The 20,705-nt window shown below is 40.6% G+C and overlaps 1 protein-coding gene across 1 annotated transcript in view; it reads left to right on the forward strand.

Moving 5' to 3' along the window:
• LOC116463730 (coiled-coil domain-containing protein 30-like) overlaps positions 1-20,705 on the forward strand; it is a 159,528-nt gene that overhangs the window by 113,793 nt on the left and 25,030 nt on the right. Inside the window, 1 exon segment of the mRNA XM_058434825.1 lies at positions 826-938. Within this exon segment, the coding sequence (XP_058290808.1) occupies positions 826-938 (113 nt within the window).

Below are 20,705 nucleotides of genomic sequence, written 5' to 3' on the forward strand. Positions count from 1 at the left end.
CATTTTTTATACCACTCGTGGTCTTCCAAAGTACTTCATTACCAGCAACTATAAGTGATAATCAATTCTTTTGCCGTAGATTGCTAGAACTAGTGACAAGACTATATCACCTTCAAAGCTAGCCAAGTCAGATAACCAATCCCAAATTCCTAAGTTTGAGTTTCTCATCACTGCAGTCACTTCTAGAACCAAATACTTTATCAGAGTTAATTAATTGAAGAGAACAGCTTTCACTTTATATACTTTAAGCTGGGAGATTTTTTGTTTTTCTGTTTTGTTTTGTTTTGAGACAGAGTCTGGCTCTGTCACCCATGCTGGAGTGTGGTGGCATGATCTCAGCTCACTGCAACCTCTGCCTCCTAGGCTCAAGCCATCCTCCTACTTCAGCCTCCCAAGTAGCTGGGACTATAGGCACACACCACCACACCTGGCAAATTTTTATATTTTTTTGGAGATATGGGGTTTTACCATATTGCCCAGCCTGGTCTCAAACTCCTGAGCTCAAGTGATATGCCTGCCTTAGCCTCCCAAAGTCCTGGGATTATGGGTGTGAGCCACCACGCCTGGCCTTGGAAGATTTTTAATAAAGGGAATTAAATGCTTACAAAATTATTGGGAAGGCTGGGGAAGCAAAAGGCAAGGGGAAATAGTTGCTGACTTTCAGAAAATCTGGAAGTACAGGAATCCCGTGAAGCTACTATGATCTCAGAAGCAGGAGTGACTCTTAAGTTTTGTTTTTTTGTTTTTTTTTTACCAGACTTTGCATTTCTTCAACATCATACCTTTGTCAGGTCAGAGTTCTCATTATTTTTCAATGTTTTTCAGCATGTCAAAAGCAACCAGGAATTGTCAGAGAAGCTAGCTAAGCTACAGCAAGAGAAGGAAGCTCTACGTGAAGAATATTTGCGATTATTGAAGCTGCTTAATGTCCATGTGAGGTAAACAAAGACAAGTTCTCTTTGGAAGAAAACTATGTAGAGTAGTTATTTGTTGCTGAGCAGGCTCTAGGGCTAGATAGTGCGCTGCTCACTGAAGCAACCTTTCAAGAGGGCCATCATAAAATTCCTATGTTTCCAAAAGTGCTATCCACAGGGCTTTTCCTAGGGAGATATGGGGCCTAATTTCTTCTCAAGAGAGGGAGGGAGAAGGGAATTACCATTCATTGAGCTTTGATGGTATTGAACTTGTTTTTCCCCAAATACACCCTTCTCACTTGCCTTCACATTTTTTTTCACCTCACATACTTTCCTCAGCCTGAACCACCCTCTCCTCATTTAAAGAGCTTTTTTATTTTTTATTTTAGAGAATTGACGCAGAATATTACTAATATGTATATTATATAGATGTTATATATAATGATATATCTATTACATATATGATACTTATATACTCTCTCTTTCTATACATACATACATATATACATATATGTATATCAGGCAAATACCATTGTCCAAACGTAAAATGACATTTGGTTTTTAGGCAGTTAATTTTTTTTTCATTTTACATATAATGAAACAACATTGCAAAAAAAAAAAATTCTTTTTTCAGGTAGGATCTCACTCTGTCACCCAGGCTGGAGTGGAGTGGCACGATCGCAACTCACTGCAGCCTCGACCTCCTGGGCTCAAGTGATCCTCCCACCTCAGTCTCCTGAGTAGATGGGACTGCAGTCATGTGCAGGCTCACCCGGCTCACTTTTTAATTTTTTTATAGAGACGGGGGTCTCACTATGTTGGCCAAGCTGGTCTCAAATTCCTAGCCTCAAGTGATCCTCCTTCTGTGGCCTCCCAAAATGCTAGGATTATAGGCAGGCATAAGCCACTGTGCCCAGTGCAGTTTTTTTTTTTTTTTTTTGTAATTATTTATGGCACACCTCTCAGTGTAAAATTTTTGAATGAAAAAAAACTTATACAGACATTCTCCCAAGTTCACTCCTAGTGTCTTGTCAATAAACATAATTTTATGGTTTTATTATAGCTTTCATAAAAGTTTTATACTGTTTTTCTCTTAATATCATATGATAAGCATTGTGCTTTGTTGCTATAGTCTTCAAATTTGCTATTTCCATAAAATTTAATATTTCATGAAGTTGATATGCCCTTGCACTAACAGCAGCAGTTAAACAGGGTACAACTGCTAACAGACTAACAGAACCTACAATTACAGTGCTAACGAATGTATACCTTATTTCAGGAATAGGGTATCCTATAGAAACAGCATTAGAGGAAGAATATGCATTAGAGCCTGCGTGTGTTTCACAGCAAGGAGGCCAGAGAAGTCAGGCAGCAGCTGCAATGTTGTTCACTCTGTAAGGGTCATGGCTGGATGCACTTCCTCTCTCAGATCAGGAACCACTCATGTGCTCATTGACCACCTCACAACCAGGGAGCCCAAAACCGAGTTTCAGCTGAGATTTTATTAAATACTTTTTATATTCTGTTGTTCACATAAGCATATTCCTGCCATGTAACCTGCTTCAAGAACAGAGACTTCTTGGGGGTCCCAATGAGACCAGGTGCAAACCATCATTATCACTGTTATCAATAAACAATGCTGATAAACCGGTACAAACTGCTATGAAACTACTTGGACCTGAGGTTATGAAGCCACACTATTTTAATCGTTATATTTCCCTCTGTCATATGCTTGACCAACAGTCAGTGCCAAACAGGCACTTTAGCAAAACAGTTTAGGTTAATCCTAGACCTGCTGGAATTAACTCTCACAACATAATCCTAATTTGGTTAAGAATTACTCACTGGTCTGATGGTTGAATATTTTTATTCAAAACAGTGCTGAAAAAAATCATTTTGGTATTATATTTTTCATTTTTAAATTTATTTTTATAGAACTATAGATCTTAAAATGTATTGGCAAACATTCCAAAGTATCCTACTATTACCGGAAAGGGGTCCTGAACCCAGACCCCGACAGAGGGTTCTTGGAAATCATGCAAGAAAGAATTCAGGGTGAATCTAAAAAGTAAAGTAAAAGCAAACTTACTAAGGGAGTAAAGAAATAAAAGAATGTCTACTCCATAGACAGAGGCTGCCCCGAGGGCTGCTGGTTGTCTATTTTTATGGTTATTTCTTGATTGTAAATATGGGGTGGATTATTCACGTGCTTTATTTTATTTTATTTTATTTTTTGAGGCGGAAACTCGCTCTGTTGCCCAGGCTGGAGTGCAGTGGCACAATCTCGGCTCACTGCAAGCTCCGCCTCCCGGGTTCACGCCATTCTCTCGCCTCAGCCTCCAGAGTAGCTGAGACCACAGGCACCCGCCACCACGCCCCGCTAATTTTTTGTATTTTTAGTAGAGACAGGGTTTCACCGTGTTAGCCAGGATGGTCTCGATCTCCTGACCTTGTGATCCACCCTCCTCGGCCTCCCAAAGTGCTGGGATTACAGGCGTGAGCCACCGCACCCGGCCTATTCATGTGCTTTCTGGGAAGGGGGCAAGAATTTCCCAGAACTGAGGGTTCCTCTTTTTTTTAGTTTATATAGGGTAATTTCCAGATGCTGCCATGGCATTAGTAAACTGTCATGGTGCTGATGGAAGTGTCTTTTATCATGCTAATACATTATAATTAGCATATAATGAGGAGTGAGGATGACCAGAGGTCACTTTCATTGCCATATCGGTTTTGGCAGGTTTTGGCTGGCTTCTTTACTGTGTCCTGTTTTATCACTGGGATCTTTGTGACCTGTATCTTGTGCCAACTTCCTATCTCATCCTGTGATTAAGAATGCCTAACTAATGGGAATGCAGCCCAGCAGGTCTCATTCTCATTTCACCCAGCCCTTATTCAACACGGAGTTGCTCTGGTTCAAATGCCTCTGACACTACGAAATTTTTCTGCCTTCATTATATAAGAGCAGCAATTTTACCACATCCTCATTAGCCTTGAGTACTACTGTTGATGGGGGAGAGAGGTTCTGATGAAGTTTTCCCCAATATTCTTTTTTTTTTTTTTGAGATGGAATCTCGCTCTGTCACCCAGGATGGAGTGCAGTGGCACAATCTCAGCTCACTGCAAGCTCCACCTCCTGGGTTCACGCCATTCTCCTGCCTCAGCCTCCCGAGTAGCTGGGACTACGGGTGCCCGCCACTACGCCCGGCTAATTTTTTGTATTTTTAGTACAGACAGAGTTTCACCGTGTTAGCGAGGATGGTCTCGATCTCCTGACCTCATGATCCACCTGCCTCGGCCTCCCAAAGTGCTGGGATTACAGGCGTGAGCCACTGCGCCCGGCCAATATTCTTTAATTGAGATATAATTTGCATATAAAAATGCAAAGATTTTTAAACGTATAATTGGATAAGTTTTGACAAATGTTTGTGCCCATATTACCACCACCCCAATGAAGATACAGAACAGGGCCAGGCGCAGTGGCTTATCTTATGCCTGTAATACCAGCACTTTGGGAGGCCGAGGCGGGCAAATTGCATGAGCTCAGGAGTTCAAGACCAGGCCAGGCAACATGGTGAAACCCTGACTCTACCAAAAATACAAAAATTAGCTAGGCATGGTGGTGCACATCTGTGGTCCCAGCTACTCGGGAGGCTGAGGCAGGAGGACCACTTGAGCCCAGGAGGCAGATATTGCAGTGAGCCAAGATCATGCCACTGCACCCTAGCCTGAATGACAGAGTAAGACTCCATCTCAAAAAAAAAAAAAAGATACAGAATATTTCCACTGTCCCTTAAAGTCCTCTATGACCTGTTTGCAGTTGATCTGCACCTACTGCTTCTCCCACCTCCCTCCAAGTAGCCACTGTTATGATTTCTGCCTGTCCTAGAATTTCTTCTAAATGGAATTATACTACATGTAATTGTAACCATAATAGGTTTGTTGCCCAATGCACACAGCAAGTCAATACACCAAGCCATTGGGTTGCAGCAGAGAAAGAGGTTTAATCGTAGAGTCATCAAATGAGGAGATGGGAGGAAACCCCAAATCCATCTCCTTGAGGAACTTAGGTTTAGGGTTTTTAAGGGTTTTGGATTGGGCCAAAATGTGAAGATAGTTGATAGGTCAAAGAGTCCAGGGTGAAGTCGTAGGACAGGGAGATGAAGTAGCTGTATTCTCATGCTGATGCTGTTCCTCTCTGGGGGTCTTCAAACTGGTTGCTGGAATTTGTGTCTGAAAAACATCTTAAGCAACTCCTTTTGTTTGTTTGTTTGTTTGTTTTTTGAGACAGGATCTCACTCTCTTGCCCAGACTCTGGAGTGCAGTGGCCTGATCTTGGCTCACCACAACCTCCACCTTCCAGGCTCAAGCGATTCTCCTGCCTCAGCCTCCCAAGTAGCTGGGATTACAGGCGTGTGCCACTACTGCCCAGCTAATTTTTATATTTTTAATAGAGATGGGGTTTCACCATGTTGGCTAGGCTGGTCTTGAGCTCCTGACCTCAAATGATCCACCCGCATCAGCCTCTTGTAATCCCTGCTGGGATTACAGGTGTGAGCCACCATGCCCAGCCAAGCAATTCTTAAAAAAAAAACCAACGATTCTAATGTTAGAGGTCCTGTCTGTAGGAACAATGGGGATGCAAATGATCAGTATCTAATGCTGTGTGACTTTTAGCAACAAAGAAGTGGACCAAAGTGAAGCCTGATTAATGCTTTATTATAATTATATTGCTGTCCAGAACCCAGCACATACTTCCTGTCAGTCTTGTTGGGGCAGCTTCATATTCTTTTGTGTCTGACTTCTTCTGTTCAACATGTTCTATTATTTTTAAGTGCACTTATAGACAGAAATTACTTACTTGTCATTTTATTTTGAACTTCTTTTTTTTTTTTTTTTTTTTAAAGGGGTTTTCTCTCTTTCACCCAGGCTGGAGTGCAGTGGCACGATCTCTGCTCACTGCAACCTCCGCCTCCTGGGTTCAAGCAATTCTCCTGCCTCAGCCTCCTGAGTAGCTGGGACTACAGGCGCATGCCACCACACCCGGCTAGTTTTTATATTTTTAGTAGAGACAGGGTTTCGCCATATTGGCCAAGCTGGTCTCAAACTCCTGACCTCAGACGATCCACTCGCCTTGGCCTCCCAAAGTGCTGGGATTACAGGCGTGAGCCACTGCGCCCGGCCTATTTTGAATTTCTTTGATGGCTAGTGAGGCTGAATGTTTTTCCACATTATTTGTACACAGCCTTTTAGGGTGATGGATTCTGACCCCGCTGCACACGCCTGGGCTCCAACATAGATGAATAAAATAAAAACCTGTGGGCATAGGGTCTGTGGATCAGTACTTTTCTAAAAGCATCCTTGTGTGATTCTAATGTGCATCGGAGGTTGAAAACTATATTTAGGAAAGAAAATGGAAGGAATTATTGAAACTCTACCTTTATTTTTGTTTTCATTTCCCTGATCCCAGTCCTGACTTTCGCAGGCAATGGTTATTTTTTATGTTTTCTCTACCACTTTTCCAGGGGAACAATTCCCTTGCTTTTTTCAAATCAAAGTATAGACAACCTGGTTTTACTTAAACACAAGCTAAAAGTTGTTCCTAAATTTTAGAACATAAATATTGTGTCACCTCATAACATCAATAGTTAACAAAGCCAAAAATAAGCATGGAAAATCTACACGTTCTTCAGACAAGGTAGCCAACAGGACTTCAGAACAAACCAACAGTAGCGGCAAATAGCCAGCAATGACAAGGGAATCTGTAAATTCTCACCAGCTGTACTGCATCAACATGTTTTCCAAACCACGTGTAACACTACAGAGAGTATCCTAAATATCAAATAATAGAAGACTAATTAGGTAAAGTATAATACAGTCACTTAATAGGACATAATACAGCTGTAAAGGATGATGGCTGTGAATATTAGATAATAATGCAGGAAAATGCTTATAATGTAATAAGTGAAAAGAGCATATGATAAACATTTTGATGTAGACAATGTTTAGACAAAAGATGCTTATAAAAGGAATTAGAAGGAAATACAATATCATAGTACTGGTCATATTGGGAGTTGGGGATTTTCCCAAACCTTCTGTAATTAATTCTTTTAAATAATAAATTGGCCTGGCATGGTGGCTCACACCTGTAATCCTAGCACTTTCAGAGGCCAAGGCAGGAGGATCACTTGAGCCCAGGAGTTCAAGACTAGCCTAGGGAACAAAGTGAGATCTCGACTCTACCAAAAAAAAAATTTTTTTTAAGGAATAAATTTATTTTTTTAATTACCCAAATGGCAGAATAAGAGAGCAGCTGTCTGGCATGAGAAGTTAGAGACTTGGGTTTTAATATTCTGGTACAGGATAGGTGAAAGAAATTCCAGAAGTGTAACACCCAATGGGTTCTACTTGTCCACTGCCTAGACAGAGCTGATTTATCAAAACAGGGGAATTGCAAGACAGAAAGAGATTAATTCATGCAGAGTCAGCTGTATGGGAGACGAGAGTTTTATTACTCAAATCAGTCTCCCCAAAAATTTGATGTTTGGGGTTTTTAAGGAAAATTTGGTGGGTAGGGGGTAGAAAGTGGGGAGTGTTGATTGATCAGGTCGAAGATTAAATCACAGAAAGTTGAAGCTGTCCTCTTGCACTGAGTCAGTTCCTGGGTGGGGGCTACAAGACCACATGAGCCAGTTTATCCATCTAGGTGTCATCAGCTGGTGCACCTCAACACAGGGTCTGCAAAATATCTCAAGCACTGATCTCAGGTTTACAACAGTGACTCCTAAACCATAATTTCTAATCTTGTGGCTCATTTGTGAGTCCTGCAAAGGCAGTCTAGTCCCCAGGCAAGAAGGGGGTTTGTTTTGGGAAAGGGCTGTTATCAAGTTTGTTTTGAAGTTAAACTATAAACTAAGTTTCTCCCGAAGTTAGTTGGGCCTACACCTAGGAATGAACACGAACAGCTTGGAGGTTGGAAGCAAGATGGAGGTAGTTAGGTCAGATCTCTTTCACTATCGTAATTTCTTCAGTTTCAGAAGTACATGTTGTATTATAAATGATGCCAAAACATCAGAGCAACTGCGAACAGCTGGGAAACCCAGAGGATGACAGGCACACTGCTGGATCTTACATCTCTGAAGCTATAGACGGGAGGATGTTGAAAACAAGTGATATCTTTTTTTTTTTTTTTTTTTGAGATGGAGTTTTGCTCTTGTTGCCCAGGCTGGAGTACAGTGGTGCCATCTCAGCTCACCGCAACCTCTGCCTACCAGGTTCAAGCAATTCTTCTGCCTCAGCCTCCTGAGTAGCTGGGATTACAGGCATGTGCCACCACGCCCAGCTAATTTTGTATTTTTAGTAGAGACGGGGTTTCTCCATGTTGGTCAGGCTGGTCTGGAACTCCTGACCTCAGGTGATCCACCCGCTTCGGCCTCCCAAAGTGCTGGGATTACAAGCGTGAGCCAACATGCCCGGCCGAAAACCGGTGATATCTTTTACCAAACGTTCCTAGCAGAAAGGAGAATGAGAACAGTTATGAAGTGTACCTTTTTGTAAAGAATACCTCCTTGTAAAGAATCTAAGTCACAGCTGTGGTAATTGTGAACACAGTCTGCAAAAGTACGTGCCTCATATTATGTAGTGGGTGCTGATGGTGGCTCAATGGATCAAAAGCCTAGGCTCCCTCTATCTTGTTATTGCTTCAACATCTTTAACATGTTGCCCTTATCCACATAGTTCAAAATAATTCACTACCATATCTACATTTCAGCCAGTAAGAAAGAAAGAGGGGAAGGCAAGGGTATTCCATTTTCCTTTAAGGCACACTACTTCCATTCACATTCTGTTGGCCAGAACTTACTTACATGGCCTCATATAACTGCAAGGAAAGCCAGAAAATGTAGTTCCTATGCTGAGTAAACCAGTGCCCAGCAAAAAACAAAAACAAAACAAAACAAAACAAAAACGGGGTATATAATGTAGAAGAAGGAGAAGTTGGATTGGGTACAACCCCAGCAGTCAGTCACTCCGGCATGCACTTTCGAGCAAGTTATATCTAGCTTTGTATACATGCCTCTGGCCTACAGGAAGCCAAACTGCTCAGTTTGGTATCTAGCTAAATTAATCTCTTCAGGGAAAAACATGCAAAATGATTCTTTTATGTACACTTAGCAAATAGGAGAAAGAGGAGGACTATTTTGGAAAATGGAGTCCTGCAAAAACACATTTAAGGGTGAGACATAACTTAGCAGGGGCCAAGGGAAAACTTCTCCTTTACCCTCTGAAGGTTCACTGAAAAATCAACTGACAAAAGGCAGATAAATAGGAGAAATAGTATGCAAATCTATTAACGTGCATGGGGGAGAACCACAGAAAGATTACCCCAGTCTTCAATGAGGTATAGAAGCTTATACACCATCTTGAGATTACAGAAAGAATGGGGGCTTAGATCATGGCAAAACAGGTTAAGGGAAGGGGAGAAGAGGAGGCCACCCTAGCAAAGGTGGTCTTGTTATGTAGATGAAACCTCACAGGTATTATAGCAGCCCTCAGAACAGATGGTCAATATCGCTTTCACACCTTTAAAGGTTTCAGACTCACTGAATCTGCCCTACATCTGACAAGGGAAGGAAGGCCCTCAGAGAAAGCCTGGCTGAACGTATTCTCTATAGATCCAAATCCCCACCCCCCATCCACCTGCTCCCACAAAAGACAACTTTTCAACTATTCTTGTATTTCCAGCCATTCTGAATAGGTATCCTGAAATATCAAGGAAATATACTTTGGAGTGAAATATTTTCATTTCCTTCAACTTACAAGGATATAGGACTCCCTTGGAGCAGTTCTTCCATACCAGTTTAACTAAAATTAGCATCTAGATAAGTCTGCTTTGTTCTTCCAATCCCATCTGGTTGTACAAAATGAAGTATATCTCATCAGGAGAAATCAGGGATATCTGTTTGCCTACTTTCGTTAGTATTATAGCAGTAGGGTATGATGGGAAGATCATAGGCTCTGGGGTCAGATTCTTCTCTTTAGAATAACTTCTTTTAAATAACTTCTCAGGAGCTAAATGATAAAAACCTGTGAACACAAAGAAGGAAACAACAGATGCTGAGGTCTACTTGAGGAGTAGGGGAAGAGAGAGAGTAGTAGAAAAGAACTATTGAGTACTGGGCTCAATACCTGGGTAATGAAATAATATGTGCAATAAACTCCTGTGGCACATTTTGACCTGTGTAATAAACCTTCACATGTGCCCCCAAACCTAAAATAAAATGTAAAAAAGCAAGCTTTTATAAAACTAGAAAACACCAGTAACCTTGAACTACAATATTTGAGGAAGAGCTGCCTGCAGGGAAGTTCAAACAAGAGTGTGGGGAAATACCTACAGACCTCTGTGGCTCAAGATCTCAAATAAATCAGGCAGAGCACAGTTATTCAAAGTATATGGGACAATATGAGGGGCAAAAAAAAAAAAAAAAGTAACTTATCTGTCAGGAATCTCCAAGACTCCCCTCAGGCTTGATGACTCCCTAGAATGAAGTGCAAAACTCAGAAAACAGCTATGGTTATGGTTTATTACAGTGAAAGGATACAGATTAAAATCAGCTAAGGAAAAAGGCACACAGCTCACAGATCTCAAGGAAAGACTTACTTATGTTACCCATCTATTACAAAGGATATTACAAATGATACAGATGAACACCCAGGTGGAAGAGATGAACAGAGCACAGCATCCCTTCCCATGAAGGGGCTTGGAGCTTCTATGCCCTCTCTGGGTGCACCACCCTCCAGGAACCTGTGTTCAGCTATTTGGAAGTCCTGCAAACCCAGTCCTTTTGGACTTTTTCGAAGGCTTCATGAGGTAGCCATTGTCAACCTAAAGGGAAGAAGCTGAGGCAAAATTAATATAAGTAGCGAGTTTATTTGATCCAGGCTTAGGGATTGCAACCCAGGAGCATAGATTCAAGTTGCCCTGAATATACAATCTGATTACCAGAAGTTACAAGTGGATTTTTAAACAAAATTTTATTTTTAATTTTTATAGATACATAGTAGGTGTGTATATTTATGCAGTACATGAGATGATGTTTTGATACAGGCATGCAATGAGTAATAATCACATCGTGGAGAATGGTGTACTTATCCCCTCAAGCATTTGCATTACAAATAATATGATTACACTTTTTTGGTTTTTCTCTTTCTTTTCTTTTCTTTTTTCTTTTTTTTTGTTTTTTTTTTTTTTCAGAGTCTTGCTTTGTTGCCCAGGCTGGGAGTGCAGTGGCGCAATCTCAGCTCACTGCAGCCTTTACCTCCTGGGCTCAAGTGATCCTTCCACTTCAGCCTCCACAGTAGCTGGGACTACAGGCATGTGCCACCACACCTGACTAATTTTGTTCATTTTATTTTGTTTATTTATTTATTTATTTTGAGACGGAGTCTTGCTCTGTCGCCCAGGCTGGAGTGCAGTGGCATGATCTCTGCTCACTGCAAGCTCCACCTCCCGGGTTCACACCATTCTCCTGCCTCAGCCTCTGGAGTAGCTGGGACTACAGGCACACGCCACCACGCCCAGCTAATTTTTTGTATTTTTAATAGAGACGGGGTTTCACTGTGTTAGCCAGGATGGTCTCGATCTCCTGACCTTGTGATCCACCCGCCTTGGCCTCCCAAAGTGCTGGGATTACAGGTGTGAGCCACCGCACCCGGCCTAATTTTGTTTGTTTTTGTAGAGTCAAGGTCTTACTATGTTGCCCAGGCTGGTCTTGAACCTGTGTGCTCAAGCAATTCTCCTGCCTCAGCCTCCCAAAGTGCTGGGATTACAGGTGTGAGCCACTGCAACTGGTCTGTTTCTTTGGTTATTTTTAAATGTACAATTTTTAAAAGTGTACAATTATTGACTATAGTCTTATTCATTCTTTATTTTTTACAGTTAAAGAACTTTTTTTTAATAGTCATACCCATTAATCATCCCCACCTCCCCCGATTCCCCCACTACTCTTCCCAGCCTCTGGTAACCATCCTTGTACTCTCTATCTCCATGAGTTGAATTGTTTTGATTTTTAGATCCCACAAATAAATGAGAACATGTGATGTTTGTCTTTCTGTGCATGGCTTATTTCACTTAGCATAATGACCTCCAGTTCCATCCATATATTGCAATGACAGGATCTCATTCTTTTTTGTGGCTGAATAGTATTCCATTGTGTATAAGTACCATATTTTCTTTATCCAATCATCTATTGGTGGACATTTAGGTTGCTTGCCAATATTGGCTATTGTGAACAGTGCTGCAACAAACATGGGAGTGCAGATATCTCTTCGATATACTGATTTCCTTTCTTTTGGATATATACTCAGCAGCGGGATTGCTCAAATACATGATAGCTCAATTTTTAGGTTTTATTGTTTTTTGTTTTTGAAACAGTCTTGCACCATCTTGCTCACTGCAACCTCTGCCTCCCAGGTTCAAGCAATTCTTCTACTTCAGCCTCCTGAGTAGCTGGGATTACAGGCGTACTTATGCACCACCACACCTGGCTTTTTTTTTTTTCTTTGTATTTTTAGTAGAGACGGGGTTTTGCCATGTTGGCCAGGCTGGTCTTGAACTCCTGAAGTGATCCATCTGCCTTGGCCTCCCAAAGTGCTAGGATTACAGGCATGGGCCACTATGATGCCCAGCCTCAATTTTTAATTCTTTGAAGGACCCCCAAGGTGTACTCCATAGTGGTTGTACTAATTTACATTCCCATTAATAGTGTACGAGGGTTCCCTTTTCTCCACATCCTCGTCAGCATTTGTCATTGCCTGTCTTTTGCATAAAAGCCATTTTAACTGGGGTGGGATGACCTCTCATTGTAGTTTTGATTTGCATTTCTCTGATAATCAATGAGGTTGAGCACCTTTTCATATGCCTGTTTGCCATTTGTATGTTTTCTTTTCAGAAATGTCGATTCAAATATTTTGACCATTTTAAAATCAGATTATTGGATTTTTTCCTACAGAGTTGTTTGAGTTCCTTATATATTCTGGTTATTAATCCCTTGTCAGATGGGTATTTTGCAAATATTTTCCCTATTCTATGGGTTGTCACTTCACTTTGTTCATTGTTTCCTTTGCTGTGCAGAAGATTTTTTTTTAACTTGATGTGATTCCATTTGTCCATTTTTGCTTTGGTTGCCTACACTTGTGGGGTATTACTCAAGAAATTTTCGCACAGACCAATATCCTGGAGAATTTCCCCAGTGTTTTCTTATAGTACTCTCATACTTCGAGGTCTTAGATTTAAGTCCTTAATCCATTTTGATTTGATTTTTGTATACAGTGAGAGATAGGGATCTAGTTTTATTCTTCTGCATATGGATATCCAGTTTTCCCAGCACCATTTACTAAAGAGACTATCTTTTCCCTGGTGTATGTTCTTGGCACCTTTGTCGAAAATGAGTTCACTGTAGGTGTGTGGATTTGTTTCTGGGTTCTCTATTCTGTTCCATTGGTCTATGTGTCTATTTTTATGTCAGTACTATACCATTTTGGTTATCATAGCTCTGTGTGTAATTTGAAGCCACATAATGTGATTTCTCCAGTTTTGTTCTTTATGCTTAGGATATCTTTGGCTATTCTGGGTCCTTTGTGGTTTCATATAAATTTTAGGATAGTTTTTTCTATTTCCATGAAGAATGTCATTGGTATTTTGGTAGGGATTGCATTGAATCTGTAGATTGCTTTCGGTAATATGGACATTTTAACAATATTGATTCTTCCAATCCAAGAACATGGAATATCTTTCTATTCTTTGGTGTCCTTCAATTTCTTTCATTAGTGTTTTGTAGTTTTCAGTATAGAGATCTTTCACTTTGTTGGTTAAGCTAATTCCTAGGTATTTAATTTTATGTCTGGCTATTATAAATGGAATCGCTTTTTAATTTCTTTTTCAGATTGTTCCCTGTTGGCATATAAAAATGCTACTGATTTTTGTGTGTTGATTTTGTATTCTGCAACTTTACTGAATTTGTTTATGAGTTCTAGTACTTCTTTAGTGGAGACTTTAGGTTTTTCCAAATGTAAAATTATATCATCTGCAAACAAGAATAATTTGACTTCTTCTTTTGCAATTTGGATGTCCATTATTTCTTTCTCTTGTCTGATTGCTTGAGCTAGGACTTTCAGTACTATGTTGAATAACAGTGGTGAAAGTGGGTGTCCTCGTTGTGTTCCAGATCTTCGAGGAAAGACTTTCATTTTTCCCAAATTCAGTATGATACAAGCTGTAGGTCTGTCATATATGGCTTTTATTATGTTGAGGTATGTTTCTTCTGTCCCCAGTTTCTTGAGAGTTTTTATCATGAAGTGATGTTGAATTTTATCAAATGCTTTTCCAGCATCAATTGAAATAATCATATGGTTTTTGTCCTGTTGATATGATGTATCACATCATTTGTCCTTCTGTTGATATAATGTATCACATTGATTGATTTGTGTATGTTGAACCATCCTTGCATCCCAGGGATAAATCCCACATGGTCATGATGATCTTTTTAATGTATTGTTGAATTCTGTTTGCTAGGTTTTTCATTTGTTTGTTTTGAGACAGGGTCTCACTCTGTCACCCAGACTGGAGTGCAGTGGTGTGATCTTGGCTTACTGCAAACTCCACCTTCCAGGCCCAAGCAATCCTCCCACTTCAGTCCCCTGAGTAGCTGAGACCACAGGCATACCCCATGATGCCCAACTAATTTTTAATTTTTTGTAGAGATGGAGTCTTGCTATGTTATCCAAGCTGGCCTCGAACTCCTGAGGTCAAGCTATCCTCCTGCCTCAGCTTTCCAAAGTGTTGGGATTACAGACATGAGCCCACCGCATACAGCTGGTTTGCTACTATTTTGTTAAGGATTTTTGTATCAATATTCATCAGTGATAGTAGCCTGCACTTTTCTTTTTTGTATGTGTCTTTGTCTGGTTTAGGTATTAGGATAACACTGGCCTTGAGAATGAGTTTGGAAAGATTTCCTTCTCCTCTATTTTTCAAAATAGTTTGCTTAGGATTGGTATTATTTCTTTAAATGTTTGGTAGAATTCAGCAGTGAAGCCATTGGGTTCTGGCCTTTTCTTTACTGGGGAACTTTTTTTATGGCTTTGATCTCATTATTTGTTATTGGTCTGTTCAGGTTTTAGATTTTTTCATGGTTCAATCTTTGTTATGTTGTATGTGTTTAGGCGTCTGTTCATTTCTTCTAGGTTTTCCAATTTACTGAATTTAGTTGCTCATAATAGCCACTAATGATACTTTGAATTTCTGTGGTATTCGTTGTAATATCTCATTTTTTGTCCCCAATTTTATTTATTTGGATCTTCTCTTTTTCTTAGCCTGCTAAAGGTTTGTTGATTTTGTTTAACTTTTCAAAAAAAAGCAACTTTTTGTTTCATTGATCTTTTGTAGTTTTCTTCATTTCAATTTCATTTATTTCTGCTCTGATCTTTATGATTTCTTTTCTTCTACTAATTTGGGATTTCATTTGCTCTTGTTTCTCTAGTTCTTTAAGATGCATCATTAGATTGTTTATTTGCAGTTTTTTTTTTTAATGTAGGCACTTACAGCTATAAACTTACTGCTTTTGCTGTATCCCATAGGTTTTGGTATGTTGTGTTTCCATTATCATTCGTTTCAATAAATTTTTCAATTTCCTTCTTAATTTTTTCATTGGCCCACTGGTCATTCAGGAGCATATTGTTTAATTTCCATGTATTTGTATAGTTTCCAAAATTCCTCTTGTTATTTATTTCTAGTTTTATTCCAATATGGTCAGAGAAGATGCTTGATATTATTTCAGTTTTTTTAATGTTTTAATACTTGTTTTGTGACCTGATGGTTTACCTTTGAGAATGATACATATACTGAGGAGAAGAAGGTGTATTCTACAGCCATTGGATAAAATGTTTTGTAAATATCTATTAGGTCCATTTGGTCTATAATGCAGATTATATCCAGTGTTTCTTTGTTGATTTTCTGTCTGGAAAATCTGTCCAATGCTGAAAGTGAGGTGTTGAAGTCTCCCTCTATTACTGTATTGGGATCTGTCTCTCTCATTAGCTCTAATAATACTCCCTTTATATATCTGGGTGCTCCAGTGTTGGGTATATATATGTATTTACAATTGTTATATTCTCTTGCTAAATTGACCCCTTTATTATTATATAATGACCTTTTTGTCTTTTCTTATAGTTTTTGTTTTGAAATCTATTTTGTCTGATATAAGTATAGCTACTTCTGCTCTTTTTTGGTTTCCATTGGCATGGAATATCTTTTTCTATCCCTTTGTTTCCAGTCTATTTGTATCTTTATAGGTAAAATGTCCTTTTTGTAGAAAATGGATCATTGGGTCTTGTTTTTTAATCCATTCAGCCAGTCTATGTCTTTTGATTGGAAGGTTTAGTCCATTTACATTCAATATTATGATTGATAAGTAAGGACTTAATACTCCTGATGTTTTCTTACTTGTTTTCTGGTTGTTTGTAGTCTTCTCTTCCTTATTCCTTTCCTTCCTGTCTTTCTTTTAGTGAAGGCGATTTTCTCTGTGATATGATTTAGTTTCTTACTTTTTATTTTTTGTATATATGTTGCATGTTTTTTTGGTTTGAGGTTACCATAAGGCTTGCAAATACTATCTAATATGATTTTGCTGTGTCCGCAGCCAAATCTCAACTTGAACTTTATCTCCCAGAATTCCCACATGTTGTGGGAGGGACCCAGGGGGAGGTAATTGAATCATGGGGGCCAGTCTTTTACTGTACTATTCTTGTGATAGTGAATAAGACTCATGAGATCTGATGGGTTTATCAGGGGTTGCAGCTTTTGCTTCTTCCCCATTTTCTCTTGACACTGCCATGTAAGAAGTCCCTTTCACTCCCATCATGATTCTGAGGTCTCCCCAGCCATGTGGAACTGCAAGTCCAATTAAACCTCTTTTTGTTCCCAGTTTCGGGTATGTCTTTATCAGCAGTGTGAAAATGAACTAATACAGTAAATTGGTACCAGTAGAGTGGGGCATTGCTGAAAAAATACCCAAAAATTTGGAAGTGACTTTGGAAGTGGGTAACAGGCAGAGTTTGGAATAGTTTGGAGGGCTCAGAAGAAGACAGGAAAATGTGGGAAAGTTCGGAACCTCCTAGAGACTTGTTAAATGGCTTTGACAAAAAATGCTGATAGTGATATGAACAATAAGGTCCAGGCTGAGATGGTCTCAGACGGAGATGAGAAACTTGTTGGGAACTGGAGCAAAGGTGATTCTTGTTATGTTTTGGCAAAGAGACTGGCGCCATTTTGCCCCTGCCCTAGAGATTTGTGGAACTTTGAAGTTGAGAGAGATGATTTAGGGTATCTGGTGGAAGAAACTTCTAAGCAGCAAAGCATTCAAAAGGTGACTTGGGTGCTGTTAAAAGCGTTTCATTTTAAAAGGAAAACAGAGCATAAAAATTCAGAAAATTTGCAGCCTGAGGATGCAATAGAAAAGAAAACCCCATTTTTGAAGAGAAATTTAAGCTGGCTGCAGAAATTTGCATAAGTAACAAGAAGTCTAATGTTAATCCCCAAGACCATGGGGAAAATGTCTCCAGGCCATGTCAGAGACCTTCACAGCATACCCTTCCATCCCAGGCACAGAGGCCCAGGAGGAAAAAGTGGTTTCGTGGGCCGGTCCCAGGGTCCCCATACTGTGTGCAGCCTAGGGACTTGGTGCCCTGTGTCCCAGCCACTCCAGCCATGGCTGAAAGGGGCCAACGTAGCGCTCGGGCTGTGGCTTCAGAGGGTAGAAGCTTCAAGCCTTGACAGCTTCCATGTGGTGTTGAGCTTGTGGGTGCACAGAAGTCAAGAATTCAGGTTTGGGAACCTCCACCTAGATTTCAGAAAACGTATGAAATGCCTGGATGCCCAGGCAAAAGTTTGCTGTAGGGATAGGAACCTCTGCTAGGGCAGTGTGGAAGGAAATATGGGGTTGGAGCCTCCACACAGAGTCCCTACTAGGGCACTGCCTAGTGGAGCTGTGAGAAGAGGGCCACCATCCTCCAGAACGCAGAATGGTAGATCCACTGGCAGTTTGCACCGTGCACCTGGAAAAGCCACAGATTCAACGCCAGCCCATGAAAGCAGCCAGGAGGGAGGCTATACCCTGCAAAGCCACAGGGATGGAACTGCCCAAGACCATGGAAACCCACCTTTTGCATCAGTGTGACCTGGATGTGAGACCTGGAGTCACAGGAGATCATTTTGGAGCTTTAAAAGTGACTGCCTCACTGGATTTCAGACTTGCGTGGGCCCTGTAACCCCTTTGTTTTAGCCAATTTCTCCCATTTGGAATGCTGTATTTACCCAATACCTGTACCCCCATTGTATCTAGGAAGTAACTAGCTTACTTTTGATTTTACAGGCTCATAGGTGGAAGGGACTTGCCTGGTTTCTGATGACACTTTGGACTGTGGACTTTTGGGTTAATGCTGAAATGAATGAAGACTTTTGGGGACTGTTGGCAAACATGATTGGTTTTGAAATGTGAGGACATGAGATTTGGACAGACCGGGGCGGAATGATGTGGTTTGGCTTTGTCCCCACCCAAATCTTATCTTGAATTTTGTCTCCCAAAATTCCCACATGTTGTGCGAGGGACCCAGGGGGAGGTAATTGAATCATGGGGCCAGTCTTTCCCGTACTATTCTTGTGATAGTGACTAAGTCTCATGAGATCTGATGGGCTTTTCAGGGGTTGCCGCTTTTGCCTCTTCCCCATTTTCTCTTGCCACTGCCGTGTAAGAAGTGCTTTTCACCTCCCACCATGATTCTGAGGCCTCCCCAGCCATGTGGAACTGTAAGTCCAATTAAACCTCTTTTTGTTCCCAGTTTTGGGTATGTCTTTATCAGCAGCTTGAAAGCAAACTAATACACTATCTTATAGCTAATTATTTTAACGTGATTACAACTTAATATGGTTTGCATAAACAAAGAAGGAAAAAGAAAACTAATACTCAATACCCTAACTTCATCCCTCCACTTTTAAACTTTTACTTGTTTCTATTTATAGCTTATTGTACTGTCTATGTCTTGAAAATTGTTGTAGTCATTATTTTTTATTGGTTTATTGTTTAGTCTTTCTACTTAAGAGTAGTTTACACACCACAGTTACAGTGTTATATTTTGTGGTTTTCTATGTATTTACTATTACCAGTGAGTCTTATACCTTCAGATGATTTCTTATTAGTCGTTAACGTCCTTTGCTTTCTGATTGCAGTACTCCCTTTAGCATTTCTTGTAGGACAGAACCAGTGTTGATGAAATCCCTCAGCTTTTGTTTGTCTGGGAAAGTATTTATTTCCCCTTCATGCTTGAAGGATATTTTCACTGGATATACTATTCTAGGGTAAAAGTTTTTTCCTTCAGCACTTTAAATATGCCATGCCACTCTCTCATGGCCCGTAAGGTTTCCACTGAAAAGTCTGCTGCCAGACATATTGGAGCTCTATTATATGTAATTTGATTCTTTTCTCTTGCTGCTTTTAGAATCCTTTATTTTTGACCTTCGGAAGTTTGATTATTAAATGTCTTGAGGTAATCTTTGGGTTAAATCTCCTTGTTGTTCTATAACCTTCTTGTACTTGGATATTGATATCTTTCTCTAGGTTTGGGAAGTTCTCTGCTATTATCCCCTTGAATAAACTTCCTACTCCTATTTCTTTTTCTTTTTCTTTTTTGTTTTGAGACAGAGTCTCACTCTGTCACCCAGGCTGGAGTGTAGTGGCACGATCTCAGCTCACTGCAACCTCTGCCTCCCGGGTTCAAGTGATTCTTCTGCCTCAGCCTCCCAGGTGTGTGCCACCATACCCAGCTAATTTTTGTATTTTTAGTAGAAATGGGGTTTCACCATATTGGCCAGGCTGGTCTTGAACTCCTGACCTCGTGATCCACCGGCCTCAGCCTCCCAAAGTGCTGGGATTACGGGCGTGAGCCACTGCATGGGCCCCTGTGTCTTTTTCTACCCCCTCTTTAAGGCCAATAACTCTTAGATATGCCCCCCTACTTTTTTTTTTTTTTTTTTTTGAGATGAAGTCTGGCTCTGTTGCCCAGGCTGGAGTGCAGTGCCGCAATCTCAGCTAACTGCAACCTCTAGCTCCCGGGTTCAAGCGATTCTCCTGCCTCAGCCTCCCAAGTAGCTGGGATTACAGGCATGTACCACCACCTCCAGCTAATTTTTGTATTTTTAGTAGAGATGGGGTTTCACCATGTTGGCCAGGCTGGTTGTGAATGCCTGACCTCAGGTGATCTGCCCACTTTGGCCTCCGAAAGTGCTGGGATTACAGGTGTGAGCCACCGTGCCTGGCTAGATTTGCCCTTTTGAGGCTATTTTCCAAATCCTGTAGGTGTGCTTCATTCTTTTTTATTCCTTTTGTCTTTTGTCTCCTCTGCCTTTGTATTTACTTTTCTTTTTTTTTTTTCAGATGGAGTCTCACTCTATTGCCCACATTGGAGTGCAATGGCATGAACTCAGCTCACTGCAACCTCTGCCTCCCAGGTTCAAGCAATTCTCCTCCCTCAACCTCCTGAGTAGCTGGAATTATAGGTGCATGCCACCACACCTAGCTAATTTTTGTATTTTTAGTAGAGACAGGGTTTTGCCATGTTGGCCAGGCTGTTCTCGAACTCCTGACCTCAGGTGACCTGCCTGCCTTGGCCTCCCAAAGTACTGGGATTACAGACGTGAGCCACCGCACCTGGCCCTGTATATTTTCAAATAGTCTATCTTCAAGT

The sequence above is a fragment of the Hylobates moloch genome, unplaced genomic scaffold (assembly GCF_009828535.3).
Source record: "Hylobates moloch isolate HMO894 unplaced genomic scaffold, HMol_V3 SCAFFOLD_55, whole genome shotgun sequence".
Classification (NCBI taxonomy): Eukaryota; Metazoa; Chordata; class Mammalia; order Primates; family Hylobatidae; genus Hylobates; species Hylobates moloch.